The 27,959-nt window shown below is 43.8% G+C and overlaps 1 protein-coding gene and 1 long non-coding RNA gene across 5 annotated transcripts; both read left to right on the top strand.

The window, feature by feature from the left end:
• The first annotated feature begins 9,526 nt into the window (after positions 1-9,526).
• On the top strand, positions 9,527-19,913 carry TGIF1 (TGFB induced factor homeobox 1). 4 transcript variants are annotated; one of them, XM_079301328.1, is made up of 3 exons: positions 9,527-9,721; positions 17,362-17,588; positions 18,859-19,913. In XM_079301328.1, the coding sequence occupies exons 2-3, from the start codon at positions 17,406-17,408 to the stop codon at positions 19,423-19,425; spliced, it is 750 nt and encodes a 249-aa protein (XP_079157454.1). In that variant the 5' UTR covers positions 9,527-9,721; positions 17,362-17,405; the 3' UTR covers positions 19,426-19,913. The 4 variants fall into 4 exon arrangements, with proteins under 4 accessions (XP_079157454.1, XP_079157452.1, XP_079157453.1 ...); XM_079301326.1 differs by lacking the exon at positions 9,527-9,721 and adding an exon at positions 9,836-10,763; XM_079301327.1 differs by lacking the exon at positions 9,527-9,721 and adding an exon at positions 10,796-12,506.
• Positions 19,914-22,276: 2,363 nt separating this feature from the next.
• LOC306800301 lies at positions 22,277-27,920 on the top strand. Its single transcript, XR_013773802.1, has 4 exons — positions 22,277-22,660; positions 24,409-24,627; positions 26,044-26,131; positions 26,845-27,920. It is a non-coding gene; the product is annotated as an uncharacterized lncRNA (long non-coding RNA).
• Positions 27,921-27,959: the final 39 nt, after the last annotated feature.

Genomic DNA, 27,959 nt, shown 5'->3' with positions numbered 1-27,959 from the left:
ATCATACTGTTACCAGTGCTCAGAGTTAATTTAGCATGGCATGTGTCACTTGGACAGGACTTAAATTTTGGCCAGTCTACAGAGAACTTTTACAGAGGCTTATCATTTCCCAGCAGACATGGCACACCAGAGTGATCATTTCTGCTAGGCATTCTATTCATTAAGCCTTCCAAAAATAATACTATTGTCACCAAATTTGCAGACTAGTATCTTCCATCTGGACATACATTGTTATCATTATTAGTGTAGTAAGAAAACAAGGAACATAAATAAAATAACTAATAGCATTGTGTGCATATTTACACATGTACAGGTGTATGCAAACGGTGCTTAATGTCCTCTACTTTGCATTTTCTTCAAAGATTTACACCAAGAGTGAAGATTGCTAGAGGTTACTATATTGTGTGTATATACACAGAAACACATACATACTTGTTAGCTCAGAACATACATATACATAGAACAGAATATCAGTCTGAAGTTCTGTGTATATTAAGGCAGCAAAGAATATTAGAAAAATGCATTCCAAGTTATTATCTTTTAGTTTGGCAGGATCAATATTTTCATACCAAGACTGTGTATAAGTTAATGGTGCTACTATGAAAAAAACCAAGAAAGAATACAGCACTATAAGACAGGTTTCAGTTTAACAGCAATTTTCTCTTGGTATTTAATGTCTATAGCACAAAACAAGCTTTAAACTTTTCAATTAAAAAAAAATACTGAGTAACAAAGTCATTCAACATTGTTACTCAGAATGCATAATAGCTGCTTGAGTTTAAATCTTTATTCAAAGTAAGCTATTCCACTTCTAAACACAAAATTTAAGAAATCGCGTTTTGGCCGATGACAATATCACTAGATTAATTACCAGGCAAAGAGTACTGTCTCTTATGTGACAGCAATAATCCTTATCTCTCTCTCAAATATGTGGTTTGTGTTAAAGATCAGATTAAAAAAATCAGTTTAAAGCGAGGAAACTAAAAAAATGCTCTGCTCATGGCACATAGCTCCTGTTATTCACACGACAATCACTCACAGATGTGCAACTTCTGTATTTTAGCATGACTTAGACACATTATGACAACAGTGACTAGGTAGGTACAGCTTAACAATTTGACAGTACACAGCTATATAGTGCTTTGTGTCCACTATAATTTACTGTAGGCATACATGATTTATCTCATACTGAGCCAGGCAGCAGGCTCAGTAACTTTAAACATTTTCGTTTCAGATTTAAGGGTAAAAGGTTCTGTCTTCAAAGGAGAAATTAGTCAGTCTTAAACTAGCATGAATTAAGACTACAAATACTAGCCAAAACCTAGTTGTATGAAGCTCTCCTAGATTTTGTGGCTGCAGGCACACTTGCAAGAGACTGAATAGATGCCACAGGTAAGACAATTAGCACCTTGCAAAGATGCAAACAACAGAAACATTGGAAGACATTCGGAGGGTCTGTGGCCTTTTGTTATACTTGTCAGGATTAACCAGTTAATCAAACAGTTCCACACTTGAGGCTTATCTCTGAACAGCTCAAGTCAGGTAAAACTGTTGGCATTCAGGTGATTCAATTCTAGCTCCTCAGGAAGCAGATAACCCTACTTGGACTGATCACATTTTGTTATAATTCATGAGAGCACAGAAGTAACGTAGGTATAAGAGATTCTAATATTTGCTGGTAGTAGGATGATAGCTCTTACTACACCTCTTAACTGCAATGGAAGGAGGAAAAACATAGATTTTTAGTGCCTTAATAGTTATCATATACAGAGAGTAGAAAGCTCCATGCAGACTCAAAATGTCAGCACCACCAAAATAAAAGCATGCACTCCCATTTCTCTGCACTGCCCAAACCTCCTTGGTCTGCAGACCTTCAGGCTTGGGGTTTTAAAATCAAGCACTTACACCTGCCTTATTTTCCATAGTACAAAAAGTACTGAGAGTGAAAGAGCAGAAGCCCCCATCCAATTGATGTGATCCCCTCCAAAAGCCCAACAAAACCTTGATGAAATTATTTGTTAGACTTTCTCTCTCTCTCTCTCATTGCCTCCTAATATTCACTCTTGGATGGGCCACATGCAGGTTTAGTGATCTTCCCTGGTATCCTAAATCATAACTGCAGGCAGGCACTCAGCCCTAAATCATCTCAACATGCATTTGCCTGCAGGAGACGAAGGCCTCAGGCTATGGCTAGGGTTTTATAGAAAGGTAGCCAACACCCAGTACCTGTCACTTGAAAAGCCTTACACGGCTTTGGCAGTGAAAGGCTGTCTTTAGTCATCGTTTGATGACTTTTCACCCAGCTGAAAAGATCAGCTCACTGTTATCATTTGCAAGACAGACACAGTCATCCCTTTTTCTACAAATTTGCTCCTTCCTTTAGGCTGAGCCTCTCAAGCAGGCAGTGTCTTTTCAATGCACAGAAATGCTCAGTTAATTATAAAATTAACAATTTACTTATATGTTCAATTGAAGAAGCTGTCCCACAAGGCTGTAAATTTAATGGGTCACTCAGAATCTCTCTAGCATGTCCATAATACTACAAGAACATTCTGTTCCAACTTAAAATCACAGAATGGTTTGGGTTGAAAGGAACTTCAGATATCATCTAGTTTCAATTGCCCTGTTCATGCCATGCACATTAACACCTTTCACTGAGCCATATTGCTCAATGTCCCCTTCAGCCTGGCTTTGAACACTTCCAGGGATGGGGCATCCACAGCTTCTCTGAGCATCCTGTTCCATGTCTCCCCACAAGCATACCGAAAGGTTTCTTCCCAATACCTAATCTAAACTTGCTCTTTCCTCAGCTGAAAGCCACTCCTCCTTGTCCTTTCACTACAAGCCCTTGTAAAAAGTCAATCTCCAGCTCTGTAGTTGCATTAATTTTAAATCGTGTAACACCGAAGATTATTAAAACAGTAACAACAGCAGAAACAATGAAGTGGATACAAACCCTATAAACATACAAATCAGACGACTTTGAAAACAAAACTCTCAGAATATATTCAGAGCAGGTACAGCACAGACAGCAGTGACAGCTTTTCTAAATTCAGTACATAGTGTTTATCAGTGGCCTGTCATAAAATTCTACTGGTTTCTAATTAGTCCATATCTTCTTCAGTCTTTGTTGAACATGAGGTTATATATCTGAACATTTTTTTCTGTACTATTATACCTCATAAATAACACTTTTATCCTGCTAAAAAAACATAGAAATTTTGCAGTCCCAGAAGGCACTCTTATTCCCTACATAAATCTTTCACCCTAATGACAGGAAAACATGACTGTGTGTCTTAGCAAAAACTTGCTATTTCCCAAAGTATTAAGATATGGTACCATTACTTCCCTAGTTCAGAAATATAAAAAATATTCCAAGCTAGGTTTTTCCTCTAAACTAATGATGACATTCTTCTACCAGGTAATACTAAGTGCATATTTCATTCACTACCATTACATTTTTTTTTGTCCTGTTGGAAATAAAATTTAACCTTGTCTTGTAAGGACAGAAATAACTTCAGAGACCATATTCCTGAAACACAATTCTTAAAGAAAACAAAACAAAACAAAAAAAACCCCCAAACTTCAAATGCAGACTCAACCAAGCAAATATTTGGCTAGCCATAATGTTATTTCCTTTAGAGGAGACTACATTAAACAGAATATAAGTGCCCAGGTATAGCAATTATTCTTCTAAAAGAGTTATTTTGTTCAAAACTAATATTCTACCCTGAAAAAAATCAGCCGTCAAATGCAGATAACTCTTAGGCTTTGTTTTTGTTGCTTTGTACAGCGACTTTTGTACAGTTAGATACAGTTTGCTGACGCATAGCCCTAAGTGGAGATTGTCCAAATAAATACTGGACTGTCTAAGTCAGCTAAGCAAGGTCACTCTTGTTTTGGGTATCTTGCAGTAAACCTCCTGCCTTGTTTTCCTTCAGCATGCACTACCAGTCTGTGGTAAAAGCAAATTAGGCATCCCAAAATTAAAACCAAACACATTTAAACCACCTTTTATTTTTTTTTGGTCAGATATACCTGATTTACCTGCTTGACTTCTTGCAGATAAGCAAAACCCTGCATGAATTGCATCCATGGTTTCGAATTTCAGGAAAGAGGGATCTGTTTCCTCTCATACCCCAAGTTCTTGAGTTAAAATGAGACTGTCAACCATTGTGCCATTTGTCATGCTGATCTTGCTATACTCACTCATTTACTACAAAAGAAAACAGAGCCAGAGCATCCCCTCTTAGACAAGAGGACAAAGCAGATATGAGATGTGCCTGTGGTAGACAGAAATTATAATTTCTACATCACTGAAAGGAATACATGAGGTCTGCTCCTGTACTTTTAAAACCTGAAAGGGAAGACTAACTCCAAGCAAGATTAAACATACAATTCACTATTTTTTTTAATCTTTAATTTTACAGAGGGATTTTTCTTCAAATGATGGAAACAAAACTGCATTTGCATTAATGCAAGTTTCACAAACCACTCCCCAGAGGAAGCTACACAGATTTTAGTCCCAGAGTGGAAGTCATTACACCACTTAAGAAGTTTCTGTACTGTCTTATAATCATAACTAACATCACTGAATATACTTAAATTGTCTCTACAGTAATAATATAATTCTATTTCCATATGCTTATGCACTAATCACAGGCACAAGGGAGCACCACGTGCAGATGAGGGAGCAAAGGGCTGGCACAGGGAATAGTTGAAGGAAGCCTCAGAGGGAGACAGCACTACACCCTGCCAGAGCAGCCATTGCCCCTCTTTACCAGTGTCTGAGAACCCAGCAGCAAGCACAGGTGACTCCAGCAGCTGCTCCTTGTCAAGAATCCTAAGTACTACCCCTTACCTTGAGCCCATCCCAGAGTCCTTGCTGAGAACCAAAAGCTTGCAACCATGATGCTGTAGCAGTCAGGAATCAGTATGATTTTATACAAAGAATTCCTGAGGTTTTTGCACTTGCTTGATCTTTGATAACCACAAGAATGCACACAGAAAACACGTGAAAAAAGTGTTCAAGTTGCAGAGTCTGTTATGCAGACATTCTGAAATCTTAGAATTGTCTGCATGACTTAGATTTATCCTTTCTGCCCTTGCACAAAGGTAGCAAAGTGAGCTCTAATTGTGAGAGCACAGCTGGCTGACATAATTTATTCAGATTTCAGAAAGGTCTTTGACAAGGTTCCATGCTACTGGAGAAGCTAAGATACTGCAAGAGAAAAGAAGTCAAAAGAGTATCATGGATAAATATCTGGTTGGAGTAAGTGAATCAAAACTGTAAGATTAAATTTAATTTTTTATTATGACAAAAGGTTGACAGCAAGGTACTTCTGCCTCCTCTACTTTGTTCAGCGATTTTTAATATAAAAACTCTGACCAGTGAAAGAAGGAGAAACAGGGGAAGGTAAAGAATAAGAAAAGAAGTCTGCAGATGTCAAAAATGTATTTGGGGAAAGGGAGATTGGTAAGTTCAGTGTGACTTCTACCACATGAGTGAACAATGCAATGACAAAAGATTCAGCACTTACATGAATATGAAATCATGCAGAAGAGAAACTTCACACACGCTATACAATCTTCAAAGCTGGTAGAGCCCCATGCTCAGTATGTAGCAGCAGCCAAAGACAAAGCCCAACAGACTGGATTCCATATAAAAACAGACCAGGGAGAAGGTAACACTAAATATATATATATTCTAATTGGAGGCATAACCTTGTTTGAAATACTGCAAGCTGCATAAGTCACCTTTAGTGAAAAACCAAACACTGTAAGATTAAATACACTTGGGAGAAAAGGCATAGAGCAAAAGTTGGGAGTAATTCTCATAGGAAAAGAGTGAAGAATTTTTTGTCAAAAGTCATGCTGAAAGATATAAAATAATGAATGGTACCAAAACAGGAATTTTTGTGGTTTTGTTTTATTTTTTTTTTTTCTCAAAGCACAAGAGGATATTAAACGAAATAGGTAAGAAGAAGAAAAAAAAAGCAATGCATTTTTATGTAATTCACAACTCAACATGCTTCTCTGCACTCAAATGCCATTACAGAATTTCAGTTCTATGAAGATATTAAAATTTATACCAGTATAAAGACTATACAGCTAGGTGCCCTGGTTCGAAGGACAGTTATCTGCCAATAAAGGCAGAAGCTTCTCTTTGAAATGGAGGATGTAAAACCCCTCCCTCCAAATTATTATGATTTTGAAATTAAGGGGCTCTCAGGCAAATATATGGGAATTGGAAATAACAGTTCTTTACTAGGAAAATTAAAATAAAAATACTGTATTTCAAAAAGCAATCCCAAAATACTGATAGAGTCAGAATATAACCTGACACCCTGTCAGTCAGGGTGTTGGCAGCAGTCCCATTAAATGTTGGGTGCAGTCCCCCTGCAGTGGCAGGTGTGGTTCAGCTGGAGCAGTGCTCCTGTAGAAAGTGCAGTTTTCCTCTGAAGGTCCAGGGATGCTATGGGAAGGTGCAGCTTTCCTCTGGAATCCAGTGGAAAGATGGTATCTTGCTGTCCAAAATCTCAGGTTTTTATCTAGGTAGGAAAGGTTTGGCACTAGGTCACTAGGTCAGTAATAAACTCTGAAGTTCTATTAAACCATTCCTCCCCTGCTTGTATTGAACTATTAAATATTTGGATGGGACATTTTGGGGGAAATATTACCTCACACCTGCCTTCTGTAGCCTCTTCTTTCCTCTGAAACTACTCAACATCATGGACTAGAAAAGGTGAAGGTTAGCTGTAACCTATAATAGTGATCCCTGTTTTTCTGTGGACAGATTTATTCACCTGTTGCATTGCTTTACTCTTAGTGCCATAGGCACTGCTTAACTTCATGTTCGGACTACAATTTAATACATTTTATCACAAATATTTCAATGGCATCTGAGTGTCAATGGATTTATTTTCATAACAACTTTGGGTGGGCGGGGGTGGCTAAAGTGCTATCTAGTTAATACATGAGAAACTGGAATAAAAAGACCAAGATAACAAATGTCTACAAGCTTGATTTGGCTAGGCCCTGATTTTCCAGGGTACTTCCTCTAATAATTTCTATGCCCAAAACATTGCCTTGGAGACTTCAGCAGCCAGGCAAACATAGTCCCAGCACCTCAAAGCAAGGCACTAGCAAAGTAAGAAACAAACAATGAGCTGTGCACGTGGTCATGTGAAGGACAGAAGCATGTACACACCACCACTGAAAACTGATAAACCTATCAGATTGGACAATCACAGAGTAATTAAAAATCTAGCCCCTCCAGTTTAATTTCTCTCCCTTTTTGGAATCCAGTTTTACAAACACAGCATGTCTGTGCAGATGGGTCCAGACAGAGCTGAACTTGTTCTGACTGAAGCAAGCTGTTCCAACCTGTTGGCACAGATGCACGTGTACACCACTACCTACCCAAGGAGCTGCACGGATGCCAAAGCTGCTCAGCATGAAGCAGTTTGAGCTGCGTGTGAGATACAACTAACACTGCTGATGCAGCTCTAGCACATTAAGTAACTCTAAAAACACAGCCTCACAAATACATGCAGGAAAAATAAAAACTGCAGAAAGATACATATGGCCTTCCATACCTTCTGCTTGCAAGCAGCAGCCAATACTAATACACATGATAATCTTACAGGCCACCAGGTTATTTGCTACAAAACCAAGTTGATCTGTCCATTTTGAGCTCAGGCAAATCACCTGCTCTCCTTTGAGACACAGTCTTGTTTCAGGTGTGTTGCAGTTTTACCAGCAGAGAAAGCTGTGGGGGTTTTCTTCCATTGCACTGCTTTTTGCAAACTTTAACTCACTACCGTTTGGAACATGTATCAGGACTCTTCAAGTGGTAAAGGCAGCCAAAAGTTGTGGACAAACCTGAGACATTGCCCCGGGCAACAACTGCAACGTGAACTCCACAAACCCATTTTCAGTCTTTCCCATTGGTCCCAACTACGAGTATACCCCTCCATACAAGTTTCCATGGAGGAACCTGTTTCAAAACAATACCTCTCCATGCTTTTTATACCACAGGAGCTAGGAATGAACATTCGCCTAACAGCTAAAAAAGCTGCCACACAACGTCGAAATTTATCTTTTCCTAGAAAGGCTGTTTCTAATGCTTTTGAGAAAAAAAAAAAAAAAAAAAAAAAAGTAACTTAAGTCTAGCATAAAAACAACTTTTTTTTTTTCTCCTTATAAAAATGACCTTGGTCAAGAAAAACAGAACAAAACTATTTCAACAAAACTTTAAAAAAAAAAAAAAAAAAAAAAAAAAAAAAAAAGAGAAAGAGGGAAAAAACAAAAAAAAAAAAGGAAAATAAGGAAATAGCTAGTTTCACAGATTCCACTGATTTGCCTGCGGTCCCAAGGACAACGAGCAGGCGGCTTTGGCGGCAGGGAGAAAGGGAAATCTCTTCGAATCCTTGACGTGTCTTTTGTTAACTTCCCATAATTGCTTTTTTGGCATGACCATTGCCCGGACGCTCGGAACAAGCAGTTCGAAGAGCCAGCCCTCACAGCTGGGAAGCAGGGCTTTTCAACAACAAAAACAAAACACTAAAAGCCAAAATAAAGCCATACGGCGGCGTGCGCGCACAGCTCCCGCCCCCGAGCCGCCAGTGCCTCGGGGGCACGGCTCGGGCGAAAACAGCGAGCGAGCCCGGTCCTGCCGGGCTGGCAGCGAGCACGGCGGGCTGCGCACCCGGCCCTGCACGGAACCGGGCCGGCGCGGCGGGAAGGCGGCGGGAAGGGCGGGCGGAGGGCGCTCGGCCGGCGGCAATGCCCGCACCGCGCTGCCGCCGGCGGGACCGCGCACCGCGCCGCACCAGCGCCCGCCGGGAGCGGCGCCTCCGTCCGTCTGTCCGTCAGCCAGTCAGTCAGTCAGTGTGCCGTGCCCGGCCCGCCCCACTGACCTACAGCCGGACACGCCGCCCAGCTGCCGCCAGCACAAGGGTCACCCATCCTGGAGCCAAGCTCCGGCCCCGCAGAGCGGCCGGCGCTGAGTCCTCGGTTCACTGACGTGACTCACCAGCTGCCCTCCCCCCGCACACATCCATCCCCCGTTCGGCGTGTAACAGCTGTTTTATCTCCCGCTGTAATTACGCCACAGAAAAATAGTTACAAGGTACTTGGGGAGGGCTTGCAGCTAAAACGCTGTTGCTTCCTTCCCTTGTGCAGTGAATGCGGATTTGTGCGGGCGCCCGCGCCGCTGGGGGGGTGTAGGGTGGTGGGGAGGGAATGATCCCTGCTCTGCCATAGGAATCCATTATTTCATCAGCCGCTCCCCGCGCCTGCCCGGCCGGGAGCAGCCCCGCACGTGTCGGTGCGGGAGTGACACAAACACGCTCCCGTGGAATAAGGAATAAGTGCACGCCGCACTCGCACGCCTGCTCCGCGGCCAGGCGCCTTCTTTTCCTCTCCGAGCCGAAACCTTTGCCCGTGACACTTCGGACCGCGGCTGGGCGTTCAGCACTTTCGATTTTTTCATTTTTTAATTTTTATTATTATTATTTTTTGCACCTGGTTTTGTCAGGGGGCGGCGGGGGAGCGCCGGGACCGGCCGCCAAGGCCGCCTGTGCCCGGGCAGGGAGGGCTCTCCACCGCGCCGGGGAAGCTGGAGCGAGCTGCTGGCGGGTGTCACGTTTCCCATCCCGGAGGAAAAGAAACTGTTGCTGCTGCAGAGCGTGCTCGCCCGACAGGGATGAGTCAAGCTGTGAGACTTCTCTCTTTTACAGCTGCGATCATGTGCTGCAGCAAAATCTACGGGGCTGGGGAGGGGGGGCGGGGGGTAAGAGTCGAGTGGGAGAAAAACAACCTTTTACGAACTGCTGTAAAAATAACCGCAGAAACGGGGCTCGCCTTCCCTGCGGGGGTGGGTGGGGGTGTGTGTGGCCAGCGCCGGCCAGGCGGGGCTCCTTCGGCACCGGAGGGGATGGGGGGAGCAGCCCCGCTCGGCAGTCGGGAGGGGGGCGCCGGCCTTTGGAGGGCTTCTTTCCTTCCCCAGCCGTACGCACTCTCCTTTCTTCTCCTCTATTCACGCGAAGGAGTGGGTGGTTCGTCCGGCAGCAACAGGAGGAGGCTAGTCAAGGGCAGCTGTCAAAATCTCCCCCCCCACCCCCGCCTCTTCCTTCTCCTCCTTCCAGTTTAATGATCAAACGTCTGCCTGGAAGAAAGGCGAGGGAGCGGGAGGCACGGAGAGCTCCCCCCGCCGCTGCTGTTGTGTGTGCATGAGCGAGCGGGTACGGGCGGACACCCCCCCGTTCCGGCCGGTCCCTCCCCTCCCGTCTGACAGAGCCTCAACACCCGGGAGGGGAGGGAGGAGAGAGGAGGAGGAGGAGGCAGAGCCGCGAGTGCCAGTGCAGCGCACGGTTACTCTCCCGTACTCACTGCGGGGAGGTGGGGGAGGGCGGGCGCTGTGTACCTTTCTCTCCCGTGCCTTTCCTCACTTTAACAGGCCGGGGCCAATCGCCAGCAGAAGGGAACAAAGGGAAGGGGGGAGGGAAGCCCACCCCGGCCGCATCAGAGAGCCCCCGGGGGAGGCAGAGCCCTGCGGTTCCCGCTGACAGCAGCGCGGCCGCGGACTGGGCGCCTGGCTCCGCGGCGGTGTTCCTTCTTTCTTCATCGACCTCCTCCTCCTCGCCGAGCTTAAAGGGGGAAAGCAGCGTCCGGCGGAGGGAGAGAAACTTGGGTCGGTCGGTGCGTGGGGTGTCCGGCGATCGGCTCGGTCCTCGCGATCAAGATGAAAAGTAAAAAAGGTAGTTGTGATGGGGTGCCGGGACAAAGCGGGGTGCCCCGCGCCCCTACCCGGGGTGGAAAGGGGAAGGGGGGGCTGTCACTAAGCCAGCCGGAGTCCCTTTGCCTTCTCGGCCTTTTGTCCCCCGTGTCCCCCCACACCCCCTGGCCTGTATCCTGTGGAAGATTGCAGTGGATGCTCCGCTCCCAGACAAAACATGCGGGGCTGTTGTTTGGAGGCGGCCGCCTCTCTGCGCTGCTGGCTCCCTGTCAAAAACATGTCCAGCCGTTCGCCTCGTGTCCTCCGCCAACTTTTGTTCTCGCCCCCTCCGTCGAGCCTCTTCCCCCTGCGCTCCCGTAAAACACTTTTCAGCGCTTTTCCTCCCCGAGCCCCATCGTCCCCGCCAGGGGCACGGGGGTGCGGGTGGTTTTCCCAACTTGGGGCCAGGAAAGCGGGGCCGTCCCGCAACTCTTTGTTCGCGGGGACGGCAGCGTGGGGCTTGAGGCGTGGGGGGGGCATAGGCGGGAGGGCTTCAAACCCCTCCGCGCCCTCCACCGCCTCGTTTTGTTGAAAGTTGAAGCCTTTTCTATGTCTTTTATCCCTTAAAACAGGGAGACGAAACACAAAAGTACAAAAGTTTTGACACAGGGTTAAAAGGAAGAAGACTTCCCCCTCGCCCCCCCCGCGCCGTAGCCATGAGGCTGTTTGAGTTTTCTTTGTGTCCACTTGCAAACAGACAAACTTTACAGTTAGAGGATCGTGACTCATCGCGCTGGCGGTGCTTTAAGTGCCTTTAAATTAGCGCTTGGCCACAAAGACGCGGAACGTGCTTTCGGATCTAACGCTCCTGCGCTGGCTGGGAAGAAGTTCATAGCAAAGCAGTGTCTGTTCAATTGCGATTTGCCAGTCGGCCGTGCGGCTGAAGGGTGTTTTGCATTCAAAGACCATTAAACGCTCCGAAGTGGAGGGTTAGAGGGGAGCAGTGCGCATGTTCAGTACTCCAGAGTTGTGCTGTTTTCCCCCTACTATGCATTCCTGCGGCTCTGTAGTAAAGCAGCCTCCCTCATTGTTAATGCCCTTGGAGCAATTAATGCATATGTAGTTCGTGAAATCATTGGGCTGCTGCAGACATGGTGTGTACTAATATGGTTTGTAGCCCTCGTCAGAAGTTTTTTTTGGACATGCCACTCGGCTAAGAGGAGCGCACACAAAGGGAACTGAGCCACGAAGGCGAAGTTTAAAGAGGAGGCAGGGAGGTGTTGAGGAGCGGAGTGGGGCTTGGTCCCAGTCACAGCCGGAGCTGAGAACCGAGCTCAGCCCCCTGTGCCCGGAGCCAGCGGCAGCGCTGGCTTTTAAATGTCTCAGGCGTCTTAGGTAGGTCGGGATTCTTCACCGTGTTGGAAGCAGTTTGTGGTTTGTTTCCCCCTCCTCTTTTAGAGTTTCGCTGAATTAATTTAGCCCAGTTATTTTTAGGACATTCCTATGCTGCCTATTTGCACAGCAGTGGTGAGCTGGTTTCCTGTCTGCTGTTGCTTCCATTGTTCAGACTTCTCTCCCCGAGGGCAGCTGCTGGTTGGTGAAATACCAAACTCCCTGCACTTTCAACTGTTGTTCTTGCCACCCCCGAAATAAATGCGTGTGGAAATCGCTGACGTAGTTTCTAGGTATGCATGTGTAGGGCTTTGTGTGTAAGAGTGTGTGTGTGTGTGTAAGCTCTGCTTTGAGGATTGCAAATCCTGGGCTGAAACAATGGAAACAATGAAAGGTGACAGGCGGGAGGGAGAACTTTTGAGAGGGGCCATGGGCCTGGGGTTTGCGTGGCACAAATTAAAAGGTGAGGAGACAAAGGCGGAAACTTTTTAAAAGATGTTAGGGCTAGGGTGCCTTTGTTTTAATAAAGCTTGGGCTTGTACTTATTTGTGACCTCCTGGCGTTTGAAGCTCATTCAAGAAGTTTCAAAGAGTGACTTTGTTACAGATTTCTTGCTCGCACTCCTAGAAAAATCCCGGTTGGGGCGGGGGGAAGTATAGTACAGCCAAGTCTAGTTGCTTTGGGAGTAGTAGAGTGCAAGCTGTAAAGTACAGAGGACAATTTATAGGCTAGTTCCTCAATTATGAAACTCATTCAGAGGAAAAAGGTGGTGATTTTTTTTTTTTTTTTTTTTTTTTTACTGTGGAAATTCCCTTCTGTATCCTTGTAGTTTTTTACTACTTACGAATAATTTTAAACTATGGTATTTTTATTGTTGATTTTTAAATTTGCGTTGTATTTTAGTTAGATTTTTTTGTGTGTGTGTTGAGTTTTGCATTTTTTTTTGTGTGTGATGCTGTGTTTTTGTTGTTGGTTTGTTTTGTTGAGAATTTTTTGTTTGTTTTTGTTTGTTTTTTTTTTAAGCTAGCAGATTGGATTTAAACCTCAGGACTCTTCCATGGATAGCTTCATTTACAAATAATAACGTGATAGCAATCACATGGAACCTACTTGGCTTGTTAATTAGCTGATTTAGAACACAGTCTCGAAAAGGCACAGGCATGTGCTCAAGTTTATACATGTGAAGAATCTTACTGAACTTGGTTACAACAGGATCGGGGGCTTAGATGGGAACTGGTTCTGTTTATCAGTGCTCATAAAAAAAAAATCTCACTTAAGAAATTCAGAGAACCCTAAGGGGTGGGAGGTTTTCTTTAAGGTGATTTTTGTCCATCTCTTCTCTGGAGGGCAGAGATTATTCTTTGTGGTATACTTTGTCCTCTTTTGAATAACAATTGGCTTCTGCCACTTCCTCTGTGAAGCTCTTCCTCGACACAATGGGATAGTTGTTTTTTTTAATGCCTTTTTCCCCTCTCATAGCCTAAATTCCTCGTTTGCTTAACTTCCATTTTATTTGTCTCAGCCTCTCTAAACACTTTGTCCTCCCCCTCAAACTGTTTCAGCATACCTTTATAAGTGGCAGTAGTATGTTTTGAAATCTGCTTTAGTCATCACTGTACTTTTACTCAAGTTGTTTCAAGCTGTTAACTAACGTTGGGGTGTTGAGCCCAGACTCCAGATCATAGGTGTAATCTTCCCTGAGCTGATTACGGGCAGCACCTGTAAAGTCTTTGGGCTGTGATACAATGCAGCAGTGCATTCAATCATGGATATGACTTCAGCTGGGAAGCCAGGAGGATAAAGTAATTTATAAAGAAGGAATGCTGATCTTGTAGTCCTTAGATCATTAATAGCATAGACTACTCTTTTAAGTGGCAATGTGGAAATGAAGGAATGGGATTTTGCGTTGATTCTCAGACCTCTCTGCAAATTTAATTGTGCTGTTTTAATTTTAGTCCTGTAAAAGCAATTTTTATTTTGTTTGGATTAAGTGTATTTAGGAGGAGACATAAAATAGCCTGGCCTTAGCCTGCTTTTAATACAAAATAAATTAGTAGGTCAGCTGGGGCTACTCATCGTGTCCACAGGCCTTTATTCTGGGTGTAAATAACAGTAAGCCAATGGTCCAGTCATGGAGCATGGCCAGGAGCCTTTTCAGTTGGGCCCTGTTAAAACAGGAAACCAGCAGCGAATAGGCTGATTACTAACAAGACGGAAAAACAAAGCTGGGTTGTAATCAGCAGGAATGCTTTAATGAAAACAGAGCCTTGACAGCAACAATGTGGCTCCTGCTCTAGTAAAAAAATATCAGCTGGGCTAGTGAGAGATTTCTAGCCATGACTTCCTGTTGCTGCTAGCTCTGTACTGCTCGGGAGAGATCTGCCACGAGTTCAGAGCGCCGATCAGCTATTTAAATGAGCTCATTTAAATCAGCAGAAGTCGTACTACGCTGGGTTTCCTGCTTAACCAAAACCTGCTTTGTGTCACTAACTTACTGTGTCAATTAATGTGACACACTAAGCCAGCGGGTCAAAGGGCTGCCTCTGCTGGTGACTCATTTCTTGCTAGGTAGGTTACGGTTAGTCAGATGACAACTTTTACTTTAGCAAAAGATCTTGTCTGAAAAGGAGAAACGTTTTTATTCTGCTGGCTTGCAGACAGTATCTTGTTACTTTTTTTTTTCCCCAGCTAAAGAAAAAGCATCAGTTCTAGGAGAGGTTTTGCTGTTAAGTCAGTTTTCTGAAATTCAGAGGTGTCCATGGAGTGTTTTATTTGTATGGTAGATCCTGGAAAAGTCACCTCTGACTGGGTGGTGTGTATCTAGAGTACTTTTTGTTATGCCACGTAAATATTTTTGCAAACCATTAGGCATCTAACTTTTTCACAGAAGTTTCTCCTTCCCTCTTGTTTCTAGCCCTTGCTGTTTGCCTCTCCCTTTTTTTCCAAGGTCTTGCCTTACTGCCCATTATATTTAAAAACAAACAAAAAACCCAACCCAGTGTAGTGCTGCAACAGTTCTGGTTTCTGACAAACAAGAACAGTGCACTTCAAAACATTGTCTGAATAGCATGGGCTAGTTTTAGCTAGTTTTTAAATTCAATTTAAAAGGGCTGAGCTGCTTTGAAGAGCCATCCTGTCGTCTCTGCAGGATCTTTGTTCCCAGAAGTGTTCCTCATGGCTCCAGCAGCCCATGATGCAAGGCATGTTCTCAGGTCAGGTTGCAAGCATGACAACACTTTCCATGAAGTTATGACAAAATGGTTTGCTTGGAATCATTGTAAAGCAAACTTTTGACATACTTTCTACATGAATTAAGAAATTGTTTACATAATTTGGAGTTTATCTTGTGTTGGTTATTTAAATATTGTCCTATTGTTCCTGTTCCATGACTGGATAATTTATGTAGCTAATCACCAGATGAAAAATTTGGTATGTCAGTTTGGTGTTTGTCGGTTACATAAATCAGCATTTGGGAGAATGAAAACAATACCAAGTAAGTTACTGCAGTAACTATGCCAGACAGATTGCAGATTGATCATCAGTTGGGAATGCTTGTGTATCAAAACTGTGCATTTCAAATTGGACAACTTAGACTAAATTTAAGGATGTTGGAGCTATTCATAAATAGGGGAAGGAAAGAATAATTTACCATGTCAGCTTTGGCTGAAGTTTAGAAGTGTGAGGAAAGGTCCTTCTCTGTTTCTCTCCCTACCCTCCTGCCAAGTATTAAGGAAAACTTGCATGTGCATACCTTCTAGCTTTCTTTGTATGGTGGCAGGAGCTTTGGTGGCTCATTGGTTAGTTTTTTTAAAAGGCATTACTTCCTTCTGTGCCTTTACTTGGGGATATAACATAGTTTTATATAGTTTAATATTTTCACAGGTACACTTCTTGTCATTTAGGGCTTTCTTTATTTCCTTAAATAGAATTTTTGAATTATGGATGGTTTCCCACAGAAAATTTTACTTTTGACATTTAGTTGGCTTTACTTTTAAGGTTTTTAGTTTTGGTGTTAGCAAGTGAGTAAGTTTCTTCCTTTCCACCCCATCACCCCCCCAAACTAAGTTCAAAAGACAAAAAGATTAAGGGCTTGTTTTCCTTCTATAATTTCTAAAACTGCTTCTGAAAGCAGTGTGAGTTCACTTGAAATTAGTATGAATGTGGGTAGTATCTTTTTGGACTTTTATGTAGTTTGTAAGATTCCTAAAATTTCTGGTGAGTTTAAAGCATGGTTTTCTTTGTGTTTATGGAACTAGTGACTTGTGTATCCTACCAAAGGAGTAGAATTGTAGGCTTACTAACTATTGAATACTTGCTTGTTTGTTTGATTTACATTCCACAGCTTCATGTTACTAGTAGTGTGGTGTACATATATTAAGGGATAATCAGATTTTGAAAACTGTTCCTTTCTTTGTGTTGGAGGGAGAAGGTATGCAGTTAACTTGTAAATTTGGAGCCCTTATAGTAAGCATAGCACAGAACACATGTTTCCAAGGATAAAAATATGAGATGAAAACCACAAAGTTGAAAAAATAGGATCAAATCTGGTACATTTAAATGATCATGGTTCTTTGATACAGAATGCAATTAAATGAGAGTTCATTTCCTGATAAACTGCTGAACTCCTAGGCACCTGGTTCTTCCCTTCTCCTGCACTTTTCTTCCTTCATAAGTGAAAATCTCCTTTGGGGTGGTGACAAATGCAATTTTTCCCTTTCTTTTTTGCTTCTTCCATTAATTCTTCTGAATAGATGTAATTATTAGTTTATAAAATCTACAATCTATTCCTCCCAGGAGGGAAGCATCAGAGTGTTAAGAAATAATTAAATAACCTAATGCTTGAGTTTGGGGTGTTTTAAGTTCTTGCTTGTTCACCTTTTGCCCAGCCACTGGATAGTTATCCTTGGAAAAAGGTGCTGGATGCATACCACAGCAAGCAAACTTGGACAGTATTCTCATTAGATAGAAGCTATCTGATAACGTGCAGCAGATAAAAGGTTGCCAGGGGAACAGGAAAATGAAGGTTTGCAGAGAAAGATTCCTTTAGGAACGGATCATTGGTGATACTTTTTGTTCAGCTGACAGAAAAGCTGCAAGCATGACAAGTTAACACTGCGGGACGAATCTCCCGTGCAAGGGGCTGCACCAGCACAGGCAGTTAATGTGGTGTAAATTGTCTGTGCCATACGTGCTGGAGCCAGGCGCTCAACGGATTTGGGAGGCTGACTGCTCCTCTCTTACAATTGCAGGTGTAGTTGCAATATCGGGCAGTGAAACGGAGGATGATGACACCATGGATGTCCCACTGGATCTTTCCTCGTCGGCTGGCTCAGGCAAACGGCGGAGACGTGGCAACCTGCCCAAGGAGTCCGTGCAGATTCTTCGGGACTGGCTCTACGAGCACCGATACAACGCTTACCCTTCAGAGCAAGAAAAAGCGCTCTTATCCCGGCAAACACACCTTTCCACACTACAGGTACTGAAACAAGTGCTTCTCCCTTCTAAAGGAGCTGTTTTCTCTTTTAATTCACCTGTGGTCTACTCATGGATACAAATGTTTACACTGCGTGTGAGATTTCCTTTTTTATTGCCACTTTCCTGCTGATGGCACTCATAATGAGAGATAAAGACTGATTATGTGTTACAATTATCTTTCTTTATTGGGAATAAAATTATTTTTCTGGGAGAACAGACAGTCATGAATTGGAGCATGCATGCTAATTTTTTGTGGAACTGTGCCCCAAAATACATAAAGTGTCTGTGCAAGATAGTTTATTGTGAGAAGAAGGTATTTGTCTATAGAGGTTACATGGTGATAGATGTGCAGCTTAACATGTACCTCTTCACTTCTAAAATGGCAATTTGAGGCTCGTTCTAGTACTACATGGACATAATTTATGTGTATGATGACTGCCATTAAAATCAGTGGAATAACCGTTATGGGATAGAGCTACTCAAGGGTGTTAGTACAGGTGTGGTGAGGCGTTTGTGTGATTATTTTGGCCTCTCATCCTGGGATGCCAGTGGCATCTGTGAGGTCCCTTGGATGCATCATTCTCATCTTCTGTGATCATTAGTTTTTGCCTGTTGTTGCATCCCATGTGGGAAGGTGGCTACATGAAAACTTGGGTAAACCAGGGTTTGGTTTTGGGAGTTGCTAAGTAGAGAGCACTCCTCTTCAGTCCTGGGCTTTATTTTTTCATATTAATTCATTAGTGCAATCTTTATAATTGGTTATAGAGTAAAATTGTCTTAATGCAACATTATAAAGAAGACTTCCTTTATGTAGTAAAGAGAAAAAAGACGTTAAACTATAAACTATCCTGTATTGCCCAGGAAACTGGTTGATATTTAAACAAGGACAAACTTAAATGAGGTAATTCATGTTATGTCTGTCGACACAGTCAGTTGAACAAGGAAAATCAGTAACTATTTGTGGGAGGAGTGGCTCTCTTCAGAGAGAAAAGGTTTTCCTGTAGTTAATTAACCTAAGCTAGGCAACAATAGCCAATAGGTTAATGTGTGTGCACAGAGTTAAAAGCTAAACCCCTAGTTTGGACTTCAGGTGTCCCGGGGCTTTCTGTAACAGGAGCAGGGAGTTGCATGTCAGAACTTGTCAGTGGGTCTCTGTTTTGTTGTGCAGCAAAGGAAACTGCTTGGAGGGATTCATTAATGTAACCATCCACTCTAGTAGCACATAGCTGAGAATGAACATGGTAGAAATTAAGATGTCATTATATTCCCAGGTCTGCAACTGGTTTATCAATGCACGCCGCAGGCTGTTACCTGACATGCTGAGGAAGGATGGCAAAGACCCAAATCAGTTCACTATCTCGCGGCGAGGGACCAAGCTTCCCGAGGGCGGCCTGGTGGAGTCTGCCATCAGCACCAAGAACTACATTCCCCTGCTGGAGGAGTCTGCCTTCCTCCCCGCCGCCGCGCCGCTGGCCAAGACTGTGTCCTCCTCCAAGCCCGCCTCCCCGGGCTCGCTCCTGGCTCGGCCCTCCGTCATTTGCCACACGACTGTGACTGCCTTGAAAGATGCCCCTTTCCACTTCTGCCAGCCAGCTGATGTAGGCCAGACCACGGACCTGCAGCAGCCCCCGGCTGGCGGCTTCACAGATAACCCCCTCTCCTGCCACGAGGACGCATCCAAACTGGGACCCGGGGCAAACACGCAGAGTGGGCTCTTTAACACTCCTCCTCCAACACCACCAGACCTCAACCAGGATTTCAGTGGATTCCAGCTTCTGGTGGATGTTGCACTCAAAAGGGCGGCAGAGATGGAGTTGCAGGCGAAACTTATGGCCTAAATCCCCTTCCTTCTCTTCTCCTTCCCCGTTTTGTTTTACCAGGCAGGGATCTAACAGCTGTGTGGTTATTGCCACTCACACGATATCAAAAGACTTCACTGCATTATTATTATTTTTTTTTTTATTAATCTTATTTGCACAAGGGGATTGCTGAAATGAAGCTTCCTGTCACTGAGATGGTCTTCAGTGGAATACGGTCATTCCAAGAATTATAAACTTAAAGCTACTGTAGAAAGGATTGTGTGTTTTGTTGGGATTTTTTTTAATGTTTTCTTTGTAGATTTTTCATAATGTGAGATGTTTCCCAAGATCATGTGATTTGTTTCCTTCAGACTGTGCAATATCTAGTAATGATATAGAGTCTTCTTATCATTCCCATGTGGAACGGAATATACCGACATGCTGTCTAAATTTTCAATTTTTTTAACAATACAAACTTTGGATGATCATGCTTTTTCCCATAATATAATAAAATATTTTCTTTAAAAGCGATGCATACAGAGTATTTTGTTGAATACAAGCTTTGCAGAAAACATGAAATACCCTTGAAATAAATAGAAGTGAGAAATATTTTTGAGCTCCTACTCACTTTGTTTGGTTTAGAGAGCCATGATAGCAGTTATTGTCAACCAGATGTTTGAAAGAATGCTGAAAAGTGGGCCAGAAGTACCTGATTGTGTTCTGCTGTGTTGAAATTTGTTTTAAGGGGCCAAAGGGAGCTATGTAGGCAGTTCTGACTAAATTTCAAAGGGAAACCTCGGGCCCCTTTAAGAATTCCAGATCTTGGCTCCTTGAAATGTTTTAAGGCTGGGAAATGTGATGGCCCATGGGGAAGATCTGAAGATAAAAGGAAGAGGCCAGAAGAGGGGCTAGGACAAGTGTTCTTTGCAGATCTTTCTGATGGAGCTCCTGGACATGGCTGGTGACAAATTTTGATAGGGGAGGGCAAGGGCTTCTACCCTTACTTGGACTAGCAATGACAAGGTTTTTACTTAGTAATTCTAGTAGAGTGAAATAAAATAGGCTGTATTGCATTGAAATCTGAGTTCTGGGAGCCAGGTCTTTGTGAGATACTTTAACAGGTGGTTGGCTAAGATTTAGAAGAGATCCCTGTTGTATTGGGGAGTATTTTTTCCCAACAGAATCTAAGTTACCTTTCAGAAAAGGACTTTGCTATCAAAATGACTTATTACTGAAAAACGTGAAGACTTGCAGCTCACATTTCAACTTACTTGAATGTCAGTCACCCACCCTTACCCTTCCAGCAACAGAGAAATAAGAGACCTCCAGGGTAAAAAATTGGTTCTGGCTAATCTTTAAAAACAAACCAGTTGTCTGTTTGGGAGGCTGGGGGAGGGCTTTGATGAGGAGAGTTGGTGGATTTAAGGATATCATTATGAGTAGAAAGAAGACTGCAATATTCTGACTGCTATTCTGTTTTGTTATGGCCTTTATTGTTTTCTAGTGTCAGAAATACTCTGTCTGTTCTCTGAAGTACTCTTTGGAATTCTTCTGAACTTGTGCCTTTCTTGAACCTTTATGTTTAAAATCAAAATTGCAAACAAACACTGGCTTACTTATGACTGCATCAGCTTTGGTAGCCCAGTCATCCTGATATACTGTATGAATATAGAACTTCTTTTAAAAATAATTTGGAAATAAAGGTCGAAACTAATTTTGAACATAGAGATGGCTGTATACTCTGTCTTCAAGGAATTGCAGGTGGGTACAGAAAAACCTTGTGTAGTGTCTTTCTGGACACACTGTACTTGGTACTTCTGAGCTATTTTTCCCTGAGATACCTATGTATGTATTGTTTGGGGGTTTTTAAAGACTAAGTGTTAAATGGAAGTATACTTTTTTGTATACTGTGAGGTTTATGTTGAGGGAAAGGTTGGTTAATAGACATGGTTTTTTGGAATAGGTGATTTATCTTAAGGGGTTCTATGCACTCAAAGTGGAGTGTCATCTTTGATTAAAGGTTTGGAAAATGCCTTGTCCTTTCCTGTTCTTGCAGAAAGGAACTTTATTGCAACACTCCTTACACCCATGCTTCATGAATGAAAGAAAAATAGCCTCACTAATATGTTTGCATTGTTTGATTTTAATTGCTCAATGTTTTCCTCTTTTGTTTCCTTTTTTTTCCGAAAGCAGTTTGCTGGTGTGCTGTGGGGTAAAGAAAAAGTGGGGCAAGTCAGATCATTACAGGGCATTTTCAGAGATCTTTACTCTTCCTTACTTTGCCCTTTAAAATAAAAAATGTCATCTAGCTTAGAAAGAAAAAGAACTTTGCTGGTTGAGCTGACCAGTTCTGTAATTTCACTGTAGCAGCTGCAGTACTGAAAATGAAAATAGAATGAGGAAGAAAGCTGTTGCCATTCAGGTTAACAGTTTTCATTGAAAGTAAAAGCCTGTGGTCTCTCTGCTGCTTTCATTTACTATTATGCCACACAAAGTGGTATTAGTGTAAATGACCACCAAAGTCCTCCTCATGTGATGAGCGCTGCATTTCCATTTTGCTGACTGACTTACCCTGGGAGCTTCACGGTGACCAATTTTGCTTGAGGCCAATTATATACTTCTTAAATTATTAGTTGTGTTAAGGTTCCACCTAGAAGTTTGGCTGTAGTCGTAAGTCAGATGGCTGTGGCTGAGTAGCACCTGACACCACATCATGTAAAAGCTTTTCCCTACCCTGAGGTGTTATTTAATTTGGAAGAAGAAAATTACTCATATTGAGTACCTGTTAAAATGTATCAAAAGGGAGTTTCTGCTTCCCTGTAATCTAGTACTGATAGTTTTGGTGCTGGCTCTTGAAGTTTACCTGAACCTATTCTTTCTGAGCGTAAACCTGAAGTAACTTTAGATAAAGTTATCAAAAGTAGGTAGATGTAGGGCATTGGGTGGAGCTAAGATCCTGAACCGAGCAGGAGTCCTAGTAACAAGCCAAAGGCTTCACGTGCTGGCCACAGATCACTGGTAGAGCAAACAAAAAGTTTTATTTGTGAAACTTGTTTTACCATGGGAAAAAAAAAAAATAAATCCAGAAGCAATGAGGCAACATGGGTGGTTTTGCTATTCTTGCAGCAGAATAATAGATAAACCTAAATGCAATGGAGTTTTGTCAAAACCCAACTTCTGACAGCACACACTTTGGCTACTCTGAAGCCGAAGGGAAGGCATTGCCGTGTTTTTGGAGACTCTGTGGCCAGCCAGGGCGTCAGCGAGCTAAGAGGTATGACAAATCCATGCCAGGGAAAACAGCTCACACGCAGACTTCATCAACCTTGTTTTCATGGCTTTTGTGTCTTGTAAACAAGTTGTGGCAGCTGCATGTGATAAATCTCTGCGCAGAGCAGCAGTAATTACAATGGGGAGGGAATCTCGTCGCTGCCTGCGTGCAGGGAGGGGGTGGTGTCTCGCTGCCTGCTCTGGGGGGGTTTGTGGTGTCCCACATGGCTCCCAGCTTGGGCCATGAGGTCAGCCAGCCTGCATGGCTGTAAAACCGTTGGAGCTGCAACAGCTGGCCTCGTGCTGGGGGCAGGGAATGGGGCAAGGAGAGCTGGAAGCTGGGCTGGCTTGCATGGCTGCGCCCTCCCAGCAGGATGATCCTGCTACCCTGGCAAAGCAGGGGGCAGTCAATAGCTTCACTAGAAAAGGGGCAGCAGGAGAAAGTTAGCGGCAGCCAGGGAGAGAGAGTGTGTGGTGGGGAATCAGTTTTCCCCTTGGAGACGAGGTAAGGCTGCAGTGGGAAGCCCAGCCCACAGAAGGTGCAGTACAGCTGGGAGTCCAGGTGCACTGTGACCCTTCAGTGACTGTTCAGTGTCACTTTTACACCTTTGCTATTTAGGTCACTTGCAGTTAACTGTGTCCTGCCTGTCAAAGTCTGGTTTTATTTGCCATTTTTCCTCAAGCACTCATGCAGGGTTTGCTGGTAACCCTTGAAGTATGAAGATATTCTCTTTAAAACTAATTTAGTTTGTGTTTGTTATATTTTTTGTTGTTTTTTTTTTCCTTCTTTCTTTCTTTGTTTCTCTACTTGGCATCTAACAATTGTCAACTTCCCGCTTGGCTTTTTCCCAGCAGGGATTACAAATACAGCTCATGTTCACTTTTCAGGACATTACTTGTTCTAAGTCTCCTGTTCACCAACTGCTGGAGTGGTTACATCTCTATCCTGTTTCGCTGGTTCAGCAGGCTCTTCTCCCATGGGTTCCAGCCTTCAGACTGGAGGAGAAGAGATTAGATTAGCCACTCACTCTAGCAAAATGTCACTTAGAGCTGTTGCTGTTCCAGACATGATAATTGTACCCATGTGTGCTGTATGTGGTTCAGTGTCTATTCCAGTCCCTGCCACGACAATGAGTGCCTGGAGTTCTGCACACACAGAAAATCACGTAAACTGGTGCTAGCCATGCTACAAAGTAAAAACTCAGGCTGCTCTTCCATCTGTATTTTGCATTCCTGCTGGCAGCTCAAAGCCATTTTGCTCACCTTTCCCTTTGAAACTGGCTTTATTTGCCTTTAAACTCCTTTTTTCTTTCTGAAGCTAAAGTGTTAGGTCTGGAACTACAGCTGGCAGAAATCTCAAATCCTGCTACACAGATTTGCAGAACAGGGTAGCTTTCACCAACAGGTCAACCTCACAGCCCTTTGTAGCTCTGCAGAGCTGCTTCACTGTGCAACATGAATCACAGTCCCTGAACCTGATGCAGCCATGAATAAGTTGCATCTGCCTCCCAGCTAATCCATGTTCCACTGGATAGCAGGGTTTCTGCCAAATTCCATGTGTTTCTACTGACAAACAGGGTGTTGATCTTTCAGCTGCTTACACAATGTGTAATAAACCTGTAAAAATGCACAGAGGTAGGAGTGCTTTGAATTAGTGACTTAGCTGGGGGGAGGAGAGGGGGGCACAGGTGGCAGATTGTGAGTTGAATGAGTGTAGCTGACAACCATCTAGCCCTGTTTATTCTTGGACAGCTTCCCTGGGACCACAGACTGGAGCTGTGGCTGCTTTCTCTAATTGCAGCCTAGGCAGCACCTGCCCTGGGCACCAAGCCCTAGCTAGGTGTGTAACAACATGACCCTCTCGGAGTGAAGAACCCTTGTCTGGGCATATATAAACCCTGCACGTGGCTTTGGTTATGCACCTTTCATCACATCATTTAGCTGACTGTGAGGAGGATTGACCTGCCTACAGTGAGAGTGGGTCAGTCCCAGGGCTGTGGGTTTTGCAGTAGATATATCTATGTTTCCCTGGCTTCTCTGTCTTTTAATCTCTGCAGTGTTGCCACACTGCTGGGGAAATAATGCCCTGGAGCTCCTCCATCAGTGACATTTCACGAGCTGGCAGGACTCACCTTCTCTTTGGGAATATTCATTTTTGTATGTAGTAGTACAGAAATAATTCCCAACTGTGAGGCCTGTAGTTTTACTAGTATGGTATTCTGTAAGTGGACAGAGAATGTTTGATCCTGCCTCTGAAGTCCCTACAGACTGAGAGCTCTGTGCCCACTAGCCCCTGATAGTGGGAAATCATGTGTCACACTCCATACTTGATTCTGCTTCCTCCCAAAAACCAAACAGTTAGGGCCTGAGTGGCTTCCATTAGGGATAAACCATTTGGTTCCTTTAACTGATGTGTCCTATATAGTTCCAGCATAAACAAATTGTTCTTCCCTATTTAAACTTTTCCTCTGGTGTTGTAGCTCTTTTGCAGGAGTAAAATTAGTGTTTTGTTGATTGGCAAATATATTTTACCACTTAGCTAGGGGTTTTTGGCCTTTAGAAGCCTCTCCTGTAGAAGCTGTTGATGGAGAAAGTAGTCTTGATCTTAATTTGCCATCATCTTGTAGATTTTACCAAGATGCAATTTTGTTTGTGTATGTATATATATCTATACCCTATTGATACATATCCTAGTAAGGATACCAGGACAAATATATGTATTGGTCCTGGCATTTATATAAATAATAAACAAAATCACTTGACTGATGTGAGAAGAATGTGATGTCCCTGAGCTTGCTTTTATGAATTCTGTTAGCTTGTCTGGAAATTGTTCTTCATGGAAGACACATCACTGATGGTAGGGATCTCAACAGTTTTGTAATTTTCCTGAGTAAGCATTCAGCTGTTTTGCCAGAGCCTGTAATTTCACTTCCTTTTCCAGCCTGCAATGTTCTGATTGCTTGACCTTGTGTCCAACATTTTATTTTGTTTTCTTTTGCACTTCTAGTCTCATTCCTTGTTTGAACTCTCCCCCTATCATTTCTCTGTTTGACTTGAGAGTGCTTACACAATATCATGCATAGTCCATTTAACTAGGTTAGAGATATTTTGACTAATTTTGTACTCTTTGAAAGGCATCTAATCTCTGCTACTCCACTACACTAACCACAACAGCAGATCTTGCTTTGATGCAAACAGGTCAGCTTCTGTTCATGAGAGAAAGCACATTTTCCCTGTGTAGATAGCTCAGCTTTTTTCTAACTTCTGCTTTCTGTTTTGGGACAGGGGTAAGGCAAAGAAAGAAGCAATTAATAATAAAATCCATTGAGCATTTTCAAAAACGGAGGGATTATTTTTAGTTTTAGCCAGTGGTGTTGCTGGTTTCAGTGTGCTTTCAGAGTCCTGGCTCTGCTGCCATGAACCTTCTCCTGGTGAGGTGGGAAGCAGGCATTCCTTTGCCAACCTGAACAAAAAGGTTAGTTCAGGTTATTGTGTTAAGCACTGCTCAGGCAGTTGCTTCTGTAACTCATTCTTCATGTTAAATTCAGCTGGCTTGCATTCAGCCAAGGTATTTCCAGTGATGTGCTGCCAGCTTTCTCCAAAGGCCTCCTCAAAAGTCTTTCTTCCTTAGCTGGTGATATGTGGAAAAATCCTCCTGTAAATATCTTTCTTGGTTCAGTGTATAGATTTGCATCTGCAGAGCACATACTGTCTGTTGTAAAACAGTCAGTCCCTCCACTTCCCTTCCCCTACCAAACTTATCTTGACCCCTGCTACTGTGTCCATGACACCTGGGGCAGAGAGGAATGTCCCAGTCACCCTCTGAAGGGAGAGTGACATCCCTCACCATCCCCTTGGACCCTAGGAGGAGGTGATGAGAATGCAGATATACAGGTCTCCCCATGGGAGAGTTCACACTCGGTCCTACAACACCTTACTCCTTTCCCTGCATGTGATCAGGGGGTGCTGGTGGCCTTGGGCAGGGCAGCATGTGAAGCCCAGCTGGGTATTGTGCCAACAGCCAGCACCCCTCTCTGAGCTTCCTCCGAGGTGCCAGTGAGAGTTTAAATAAGCAGGAGGCATAAAGGAGGTGTGGGGGGGCTGTGTCAATTTCTCACGTATTTACACTGATAAGCAACAGGTATTTCCGCTGTGAAAAATTTAATTTCCTTTCCTTTTGAAATGCAGTGATGCAGAAGCTCAGGTTTCCGTCCACGGGGTCAGAAGAGCAAGGAGGGCTGCATGGACCAGCTGATGCCTGTGCTGGCCAGACTCTCCCATCTGGCAGAAGTGACTCATCAGTGGCATGACCCAGCGCTCTGGGAGGCTTGTTGAGCTCAGGGGGAGTTTGACTTCAGATCCTCTACTTCCTTGAAGATTTGCCTCTGGTCCTTGCCTTACCCCAGCCCTCATCTGTATTTGCTACCCAGCCTGGGCTGAAGTGGTCTGCCTCAGATGCCTTCCCGGGGCCAGTGGCTCCCTTGTTTTAGGCTGTGGGGAGCTGCCATTGCAGAGCTCAAGCTGCTGCCTCCACCTGGGGCTCATTACATGCTGCTTCCTCTCCAGCTGCCAGGGGCCTGGACACAGAGCAGGGAAATCGCACGCAAGGCGCTTGTAAAACCCTCAGCCCTGTCTGCCATTGAAGGAAGAGCTGGCTGAGCCTCCCTCCCTGCAGGACGGGCTTCCTGCCCTAGGAAATCCCCTGCTGCAAGGCAGCCCAGGAGATCCACCTTGGGGATCTCAAACTGTGGCCAGCCAGCACTGGCTGGGTACAGAACGAGAGCTATGGGTTTTTAGAGAACCCTAATAAAACCTTTTGATTACACATAAGAAAAAAAAAAAAAAGTGATCCTGCTTGCTCCCCAGCTCTGTGGTTTGCCTAAACTTACTTCCCTGGAATACACTGGAGTTTGATCTTTGAGAAATGGTATCTAAAAAGCCCACATGTAAAAACTTAACTGTTCCAGTGATAGGATCATAATCTGCCTTTGATCCTGTAAATTGTTGAACCACATCTCTATTCATTGCCCAAGGACTGCAGGAAATGTACACAGGGTTATGCAAATCTCTAGGAGAGGGAATGTTTGGCAGGGAGGGTTGGGGAAGATGGCTCTTGCCACAATTGTCAGTCTCTGGCTTGCAGCTGAATAGTTTGGCAGTCCCTGTGCTCTCCTGTGTCACCCTGCTGCCAGTTCCCACGGCTCCTACCCCTCTCTGCTCCCCATCCAGTTGTGCAAGTCTGGAGCAGCGAGCTTTTTCCAGATCACCCCCTGTGTGCACGTTTACAGGCAGAGTCTGCAATT

The sequence above is a fragment of the Erithacus rubecula genome (assembly GCF_903797595.1).
Source record: "Erithacus rubecula genome assembly, chromosome: 3".
NCBI lineage: Eukaryota > Metazoa > Chordata > Aves > Passeriformes > Muscicapidae > Erithacus > Erithacus rubecula.
The sequence above is the reverse complement of the archived record's forward strand: the minus strand, read 5'-3'. Positions and strand labels throughout refer to the sequence as shown.